The sequence below is a fragment of the Mya arenaria genome, chromosome 13, assembly GCF_026914265.1.
Source record: "Mya arenaria isolate MELC-2E11 chromosome 13, ASM2691426v1".
NCBI classification, from domain to species: Eukaryota; Metazoa; Mollusca; class Bivalvia; order Myida; family Myidae; genus Mya; species Mya arenaria.
This window is the reverse complement of record NC_069134.1, coordinates 19905582-19916106: the sequence shown is the minus strand read 5'-3', so window position 1 is coordinate 19916106 and position 10525 is coordinate 19905582. Positions and strand designations below refer to the sequence as shown.

At 37.6% G+C, this 10525-nt stretch overlaps 1 protein-coding gene across 2 annotated transcripts; it reads right to left on the bottom strand.

The window, feature by feature from the left end:
• Window positions 1–3948: 3948 nt before the first annotated feature.
• Window positions 3949–10088, bottom strand: LOC128212875 (uncharacterized). Of its 2 annotated transcripts, none has more exons than XM_052918261.1 (3): window positions 9910–10088; window positions 9219–9776; window positions 3949–5239 (listed from the first exon to the last, which is right to left on the bottom strand). In XM_052918261.1, the coding sequence occupies exons 2-3, from the start codon at window positions 9529–9531 to the stop codon at window positions 4401–4403; spliced, it is 1152 nt and encodes a 383-aa protein (XP_052774221.1). In that variant the 5' UTR covers window positions 9532–9776; window positions 9910–10088; the 3' UTR covers window positions 3949–4400. The 2 variants fall into 2 exon arrangements, with proteins under 2 accessions (XP_052774221.1, XP_052774220.1); XM_052918260.1 differs by having other exon boundaries at window positions 9219–9540; window positions 9910–10087.
• Between the last annotated feature and the right edge of the window lie 437 nt (window positions 10089–10525).

Below are 10525 nucleotides of genomic sequence, written 5' to 3'. Positions count from 1 at the left end.
TGGAAATAGTTGTACCTTCATTACACTGGGGCATACATACGATTATACATGGAAATAGTTGTACCTTCATTATACTGGGGCATACATACGATTATATCTGGAAATAGTTGTACCTTCATTACACTAGGGCATACATACAATTATACCGGGAAATACTTGTACCTCAATTACTGGGGCATACATACAATTATACCGGGAAATACTTGTACCTCCATTACTGGGATATACATACGATTATACCGGGGAATAATTGTACCTTCATTACTGGGCCATACATACAATTATACCGGGAAATAATTGTACCTCCATTACAGGGACATATATACAATTATACCGGGAAATACTTGTACCTCCATTACTGGGACATACATACAATTATACCGGGAAATAATTGTACCTCCATTACAGGGACATACATACAATTATACCGGGAAATACTTGTTCCTCCATTACAGGGACATACATACGATTATACCGGGAAATACTGAGATATACATACAATTATACCGGGAAATACTTGTATCTCCATTACTGGGATATACTTACAATTATACCGGGAAATACTTGTACCTTCATTACAGGGATATACATACCATTATACCGGGAAATAGTTGTACCTCCATTACAGGGGCATGCATACAATTATACCGGGAAATACTTGCAACCTTCATTACAGGGACATACATACAATTATACCGGGAAATAGTTGTACCTCCATTACACTGGGTAATACTTGTATCATCATTACACGGGGGCATAGATACGATTATATCGGGAATTAGTTGTACTTCCATTACTGGGATATACATACAATTATACCGGGAAATTCTTGTTCCTCCATTACAGGGATATACATACAATTATTCCGGGAAATTCTTGTTCCTTCATTACAGGGATATACATACAATTATACCGGGAAATTCTTGTTCCTCCATTACAGGGATATACATACAATTATTCCGGGAAATACTTGTTCCTTCATTATGCTTGGGCATACATATATTATACCGGGAAATAATTGTACCTCCATTACAGGGACATACATATGATTATACCGGGAAATACTTGTTCCTTCATTATGCTTGGGCATGCATATATTATACCGGGAAATATTTGTACCTTCATTATACTGGGGCATACATACGATTATACCGGGAAATACTTGTACCTTCATTACACTGGTGCATACATACGATTACACCGGGAAAAACTTGTACCTTCATTATACTTGGGCATACATATATTATATCGGGAAAAACTTGTTTCTTCATTACTAGTACATACACACGATTATAACTTGCACCTTCATTACACTGGGACGTACATACGATTATACCGGGAAATACTTGCACCTTCATAAGACTGGGGCATAAATACGATAATACCGGGAAATACTTGTACCTCCATTACTGGGCCATACATACGATTATACCGGGAAAACGTGTACCTACATAAGACTGGGGCATAAATACGATTATACCGGGAAATACTTGTACCTTCATAAGACTGGGCCATACATACGATTATACTGGGAAATACTTGTACCTTCATAAGACTGGGGCAAAAATACGATTATACCGGAAAATAGTTGTAACTTCATTACACTGGGGCATACATACGATTATACCGGGAAATACTTGCACCTTCATAAGACTAGGGCATAAATACGATAATACCGGGGGAAAAATACTTCTACCTCCATTACTGGGACATACATACGATTATACAGGGAAATACTTGTACCTCCATTACTGGTGCATACATACGTTTATAACGGGAAATATTTGTACCTTTATTACTGGGCCACACATACGATTATACCGGGAAATACTTGTACCTTCATTACACTGGGGCATACATACTGTTATATCGGGAAATACTTGTTCCTTCACCATGCTATAGCATACACACGATTATACCGGGAAATACTTGTACCTTCATCATACAGGGGCATACATATGATTATACTGGGAAATACTTGCACCTTTATCATACTGGGACAAACATACGATTATACCGGGAAATACTTGTTCCTTGACCATACAGGGGCATACATACGATTGTACCGGGAAATACTTGTTCCTTCACCATACAGGGGCATACATACGATTATACCTGGAAATACTTGTACCTTTATCATACTGGGACAAACATACGATTATACCGGGAAGTACTTGTTCCTTCACCATACAGGGGCATACATACGATTTTATCGGGAAATACTTATTCCTTCACCATACAGGGGCATACATACGATTATACCGGGAAATACTTGTTCCTTCACCATACAGGGGCATACATACGATTATACTGGGAAATACTTGTTCATTTACCATACTATAGCATACACACGATTATACCGGAAAATACTTGTACTTTTTTACCGGGACATACATACGATTATAGCGGGAAATACTTGTACGTTTTTTTACTGGGACATACATACGATTATACCGGGAATACTTGTATCTCCATTGCACTGGGCCATACATACGATTATACCTGGAAATATTTGCACCTTTATTACACTGGGGCATACATACGATTATACCGGGAAATACTTGGTGGTGTAGGTTATATAGGAATCATCTTGGGTGGTATTCAATATGTAACTTAAGTCAATCTTATGGTCATACATGATTGACTTCATTCACTCTATTGGTCAGTTATAAATAACAAGCAATCTGATTAGCTATTTCGTTCTTAGATCCAGTTAAGACCAATATAGAATACTTGTCCGTCCGTCCGTCCTGTGACATCGGGACAAGTCTACTTTTCTCCATTTCTCAATGTCTTTTGGGATATTGACCTCAAACGTTATACACATTTTGACTTGCTTGTGGAGTAGTGCTGTTCAAAAGACACATTTATTGTATCGTCTATTTAGAGTAATTGCCCTTGTAAAACTTGATATTCCGTTAAATATCAAGAAGTATACAAGTTTGGTATTTGGTTTAAATGACAAAAACAATGCACTTATAAAGCTGAGCGAAGTCATAATTGCTAGTCACGATATATTCTTGATTATTATTTTGAAGACATCTTAAGAAACATGATTTACCAAACTCAAAAGTGATTTCCTGGATAGAAATATTACGAGCCGTCCTTTTCAAAGAAAGTGGCTCGTTGGATCTTGAACCCGAGACCCCTTGAATGAGTTTAATACGCACACATACCCTAGATAATACATCACGTCGCTCTCATGTCTGACTGTGAACGGTGCTCCTTAAGAACAGATCGTTTAGGCAACTGTTGTACGCAAAGGCTGCTGTCCAGCTACATTAAAATTACATTTAGCAGAGGCGGACCAGGATTGGACGTATGAGGGGGCGTGACTGACGGGCGTAAACTTTTGACATGCGCCACTTTCTCAGAATCAAAATAAATCTGGATGAAAATGTTGACGGGGAGGGGGGATAGACTTTATAACTGTTTCCTCCTATATTGAAAAAAGAAGTTAACTTGGACGATTTAGGGGCCATTTTAATCAATGTCAAGGTCACACATCGACGTTTTAGGGGTAAATGAGTAAACCAGATATGTACTCGACAATGACAATGACATCACGTTCTGTGCAACGTATACAGTTGACATCGCTGTGGTCAAGTTGCAAAATTCTGAACCAACGGCCTAGCATATACCCCGTTGTACGGTGTACCTTTAAAGGAGATGTATAACCATATTCTTGATGCCGTCGTGCATTTTTTGAACATTGACATTATATATTACTCAAAACCGACCAAAATATTCCCATTCAACTTAGTACACATGTTACCAGTGAAAATATGCTCATGTCTTTCATGGTACACATCTCTGGCATTAATAATAGTCGAGTTATGTCCCATTAGCGAATAGAAACAGATCAGCGCTGTCATCCGTTTCCGACGCTCTTGTTCGTTAAATCTGACCTTGTCCATATAAATAATAAAAGCTAGACAATGCGAGAAATCCGTCTATAAACATTTTATATACTGGTATACACTTTAGTCAATACATATATAATTATAGCATTTTAACACGGTATTAACTAAAGCATTCCGCCTAATGGATTACAAACATTTACAATCATACAGAGAAGCCTGGATGTTTTCAATGGGACTATCTATTTAATGGATTCTATACAATTCAAATATTAGTTCAGTACTTATGAATAAGCAATGAATAGAAATCTGACGAACCATGGAAAACTCAGTTTCATGAAATATTGTACTGGATGAAATCAAGTACCTTTACGAAAATATGATATTATACAAGAGAAAATAGATCCGGTATAAGGTGTGCCATCTAACGATGACTGTCTATATTGAATACTGTTCGAATCAGCAATGCGTAGAAAATTACACATTAAGCTCATGGTTTGTAACTTTGGTAATACCGTCATAGATTAATTATTCATAATATCAAACGTAGATATATGTCGTGGTAACACCGAAGCCCTTGGCGCTGTTCCGCGCGCTAGGCGACTCCCCGGGGTCGTCAGCGTCTAGCGGAAGTTGCTGGCGTCCCATGTTCAGGAATCGCTGCGCAAACTTGAATTTGAATTTCAAGTCTCTTGCAAAATTGTGTCCGTTTGTGTCACAGAGGCGCAGGCCGTTTTTCACCATTGGATGGCTCTGAAGCTCGGAAAAGTTTAGAGCTAGGTGAAAGGTCAAGGGCGAATCGACTGGAAGTTCCATGAACGTGTATCCGTTCTTGTCTAGAACACAGCCGACAATGGTGGTCTCTTCGTATGAATCAAGTAGAGTAAACAGTCCAGTAAAACTGGTTAATCGAGGCTTGAACCGACCTCGAATGTATCGTACAATAATAGGAAACTTTTGTTTATCGATCAAGTCCTCGCTTCGAACCGACATTCTTCCGGTTCCTGTCAAATCGTTAGGCATGATCTCCACAAACTCCCCCGTTGTGGGGAACGGGATCACAATGTGATTGTCCTTATCATCCCTACACTTCAAGTATTTCATCTCTTTTGATGCACTATTTTGGTGCAAAACGATCTTTCCTTCCTGTCGGACTTTCGCAGTTCCCATGAACACACTGTCAATAGCGAACACATTTCCCGGTAGGTAGTCGACACGCGGGAACTCGCCCATACCGCCACTGGTACCGGAAAGGACTCGAAAGGCGGTTATCTTGTTGAGATTCAGAAAGGCCTTGATGCCACTGGTCGCCAGGGACTCGATACTCTTGTGGGTCGTGTGATCCTTGGACGTCCGCGACCGCAGACGCAGGAAAGCTCCTGTAAAAAGACAAATAATATCATATATTAATGTTGGTTAGAAACCGTTCATGGAAGTGAATCCATATTTTATGTTAAAAACCTACTCCGTTCTCTTGCAAAATGAGTATTGCTTTTGAACTGTTATTTTATTATGCGTTAGCTAAATATTACATTTTTCCCATCTGATTTCAATTTTATTGACGAAAATCACAGTTGAATTGAATCATATTGCGATTCTCTATATCTTATAGTCATATAATAAATAAATGACATAAGATATTAAACACACGCTGCATTACAAGGCCATTGGTGCCATCATCAGTCAAGGATAAGGATTTGTTTATATATAAAATCATCATCCATGACTACTGCCACGCGCAAAACGGTTGCTATGGGCGTGTGCTCGTCGCTGCACATTCTGTGAAAAATCGAAACAAATCTGGATTGAGTCAAATAGTAGTGTTTTACTGTCATAATGTTGTCAACTTTTCTCTAAAATGTAAAAGACTTAAAGCTGCACTCTCACAGATTAAACGTTTTTACAACTTTTTTTTTTGTCTTGGAACGAGCCATTTTTTGCGAATTACCATGGAAACAAGTAATATAAGACTGCTGCCAAAAAATAAGATCGCAGATTTTTATATTTAAGTTCAAAAATTGATGTTTTATGCATTTTTCTTAAACCATTAGTAACGGTTAAAGCCATAAAACGTTAATTTTCGAACGGAAATATGAAAATCTTATATCAATGGTTTGCCGATATTTACGCAAAAAAATTGCTCTTTCCAAGACAAAAAATAAAAAAGTTGTAAAACTGGTAAATCTGTGAGAGTGCAGCTTTAAATAACATTCAACTTCTATTTATATGTTTTATCTTCATCTGTTCAACTGTACAAAAGTACCATTTTAGAAACTGTATAATGTATATTTATACATAGAGACAGCTGTATTACATTTTGGGTAGACAATTATTAATGATTTCACGAAATAAGGTCACTGTGCACTGATAATATTTTTTGAAAACTACATTTCATAATAATATAGGAAACTATTTGCCAAATTGGCAAAGTGTGAACAACAAGGTTAAGTCCATTGAATAAGTTTTAAATAAACCGAGACTTGAAATTCTATACCTCAGCGATGCTTTTATGCCAAACATTCATTCTAAATATTTTATGTATTCATACACATTGTGAATAAAATTTACAGTGGGCGTTTTTATATAAACCGAATGATGCATTTTTTCATATCAGAAGAAAAAATCTCGGCATTAGGTACATCCCCTTTGCTCTTAATGCGTGTAATTGTATATTGTAATTTATACAATTTTATACAACGACTTTGGAAGTATAATTCATTTGATTTATTAAGTTTTATATCTGCCTTTCGAATGATAAATCTTAACTAAGCCATTTTCCATCTCTACTATGCGAAAAGATCAAGCAAAACTAACACCGACTCGATCCCTACACATGATCTGCATAATGCACAGTAGCATTTTATAAAAGACCGACCATGCACGAATATCAAAACTGAAATGCCAGTAAATTGTAATGGATACTTCGTCATCTAAACGATTTAAATAAAAGCTAACAAGGAAAAGTGCATTCTAAAAGGAACCTTGTCACCGCCTGGTTTACACAATGGGAACTCTTTATTTATTATGCACTATTGTCCGACTTTCAACATATGTTCGTAAATTTCCCAAACAATTCAACTTTTGAGAAAAAACGACACAGAAATTCACTACACGTATATTCATGCGTATCATATGCAACAAACGATCCGGTTAACCGATGCTTTCAATAGATTTCAACCCTAAAATGCTTATTTTGTTGTTTACCCCATGTACCAAGAGGTGAGCACGGTGGTGAGCTTGCTCATCATAATGCACCATTTGGTGATTTTCATTGATGTACCGGTCTCAGGTTTGCGCCTGGTACCAGAGGTGAACACGGTGGTGAGCTTGCTCATCATAATGCACCATTTGGTGATTTTCATTGATGTACCGGTCTCAGGTTTGCGCCTGGTACCAGAGGTGAACACGGTGGTGAGCTTGCTCATCATAATGCACCATTTGGTGATTATCATTGATGTACCGGTCTCAGGTTTGCGCCTGGTACAAGAGGTGAACACGGTGGTGAGCTTGCTCATCATGATGCACCATTTCGTGTTTTTCATTGATGTACCGGTCTCAGGTTTGCGCTTGGTACCAAGGGATAAACGCTTACTCGTTTTTATACATGTACCAGTTTTGTTTGCCCAATCAAAGGAATATTCAAGGGGTGGGTTTGCTTATCAGAATGCACATTCTGGTCCGTGTAATATATATATATATATGGTTGTCGTACATTCCAATGTCTAAACATTGTATAACATATTGCATCTTCATAACAGCACCACCGACAGCCGACGATGTAGGGAAACAGATGTCTGTTCTGGTACAGTATAGCTTAAATAACTGTTCATTTGTCCTTTTGATAATAAGAAAAAGACATGCAAAACTCTCAATCAAGATATTCATTAAATTAAAACATTAATATGCATTTTACCAGTGACAGTACGTCCATGTGAAGCAAGGTCATTAACTATATGGCTTTTATTGTTGTCGAACCTAAATAGTATTGAAAGGTCAATACATGCACAGCCCATACACCTTTATCCATCATGAGATATTCACATACATGTAACTGTAACCTTGTGTTCATGTTACCATCGACGAAATTCACATAACTGTAACCTTGTGTTCATGTTACCATCGACAATATGCACATGTGAAACAAGACATGTCACTCTTGATCTAATTTCGTCAAGTTATATCCCTTGGTCGGCTAAAAACTAAAACAGAATAGCGTTGACATCTGCTTGCGATGTTCTTGTTCGAATTTATGGACAATGGGCAATACTGTTTTTAATTAAGTGGGCCATTGTTTACATTGACATACTTGGCAATTCATCTGAGGTGTAATTTCCCAATTACTTCAATCGTACTTCGGCGAGATCAGAGGATAAATGGCTTAAAGGTACATTTGTTAAGACGTTATTGAATTGTCACATTATAAAGTGCGAGGTAACATTGTCCCCAACAACAATGGCTAACTTTTTGGGGTTAAATGTTCCATGATAAAGTCCGTTCTTTCAAGTATCAACCTTAGATAATATCAATATTGACACGTCTACCAGAACTTCGGTTTGGGTTTCAGTTTAAGTGTTCCCTAAATCTATACTTAACAACTTCTCGCTTAACTTTCTCTGTCCAAACACTACAGAAATAGGTTGGTGCTAATATATTAGCCTATCAAATGTTTAAAATTGCGTTTGAAAGATGAAAGCGAAGTTTCTGATTCACACCATGTTGTGTATTTAAATTTCAAATTACATTCCCACAAATGATCAATAGTAAATTGGAGGTTATGTTTATTTTTGTCGAGCAAGGTTCTGAAAATACCATTACTGAAATTGAATCTATAGACATACCCTAGTAGCATAGGGTCAGGAAGTCGCTCAGGTTTGAGATATTCAATAGGTTGGTCCATCAAGTAGTTTGAAATCACTTTGAATTATACTAAACTTTTTTTTCTAAATAGCATTTCAAAATTTTAAACCTGAAACATCAACTGAATTAACTTAATGTTTTTCGAAACGCAAAAAAAATCAACACCCATGACTTATAGTGACGTCATAGTTGCTGAAAACCACCACCACCATCATCATCATCATCATCATCATCATCATCATCATCATCATCATTAATCATCATACAATAATCACCAGCAGCATCGTCGTTCTCCTTATTAATACCAACGGCAATGATTTGAACATAGCTTTGGTACAAGATTGATGTTGATGATGAATATGACGACTATGATCTTGTCAATGATAATGCCGATAAAGAGAAGCCTGGTTAGGAAAAGGCTTTCATATGCACGCCTAGTCTAAGGTGAGAGGAAGCTGAAAATGCAGATGTGAGGAAAGGTTTCTTGTAAGGGTTACATACCATCGTAATCCTTCGGTATGGTGACAGTGTCCTCATTTTCCGTAAACTTGCCGGTTGCAGGATCCACTACCACGTTACGCGCTAGCAGCTTCCGGACGGTCCGCGAGTCGAACAACAGGATAGGCTGACCAAGGTTAACCGGAAGTGGCGCGTCCTTGCGCACGAGGATGGCCTGGGGGTTACACTTGACGATCTGTGGGAGGCTGAATTGTCCCAGGAGTTCCTCCACTGTGTACGCCTGTGTGCTCCACGCGGCGCGCTTCTGTTGCGCGCTTCCGGACTCTGACGCGCGGGCGCTCCGCTTGGCTGACATTATCCTTGTCTGTGTGTTAAATTTTGAAGCTGTTGATATTTTATAATTTATGTCTTTTCACTAATATCGCATTAAGTACTATTCAGAATGCGTTCGGTTAAATGATACGAAAATTGATCCTCTGTATGAAATTCATTTGAGCGAAAAATCACGCAGTACACATGCGACTGACACAATTATAATTTAACAACTACGATTCATTCACTCTGATATTTCTGTGTATTTTCCCGATGTTGGCTGTATACCTGCCCAGTATAAAAGTACATGCACTATATATTACTTTAAGCATACAATTAACGAGGAATGTTAATTCTCAACGCATTTTCAATATCCAATTATATGACATCACACGCGAAGAACGGTTAATTACATTATTACCTCAAGTCCAGCGAAATTCCTCTACCCTGTATATCCTTTTTATGCAAGTATTTTGGACCACAAAATCGTCGCCAATCATTGATCGGAGATTTTAATCCAGCGATCTGTCATACTGCTTGTCACTGCGAACCTAGACGATTATACGGGTGAGTGGAACCGGTTCTGCAAGACCAAGTACGGATCATAAGCAAACAAATGATTGGATTGCTTCTAGCTTCTTCTCCACCCACGTACAATCCCAATATGCTCGCGGTTTGCATAAAAACCACATACTTTAAACCTTTTGAAAATGATAGAAAAAGAAACGATTTCCTTTTCTTTTTCCAGCGATTTACTTATAAATAATGTTGCCGATGATTTCGGTCTTTCATATATTATTCATAATTGAGTAAATATTATAAAAGATTGATTGTTCTATTTTGTTATCCATGGCATAGTCGATGACAGATACTGCATTGTTATTGCACATGGACAGAAATGGAAACAATTATCAGATTATTCATTATATTATCTTCTTTACCAAATGATTTAATTGTTATAACATTCTTGGCCCGTTTCGTCCTTCAATTGTGCAGTTAATATACGTATATCAACGTTCTAGAGATACGTATAATGT

What these genes read in the sequence shown, in the direction of transcription:
- LOC128212875 (XM_052918261.1), bottom strand. Translation starts at nt 9,531, where the DNA reads ATGTCAGCCAAGCGGAGCGCCCGCGCGTCAGAGTCCGGAAGCGCGCAA. An exon ending in CATACCGAAGGATTACGATG is followed by an intron (nt 5,240 to 9,218) that starts GTATGTAACCCT and finishes GTCTTTTTACAG; the next exon opens with GAGCTTTCCTGCGTCTGCGG.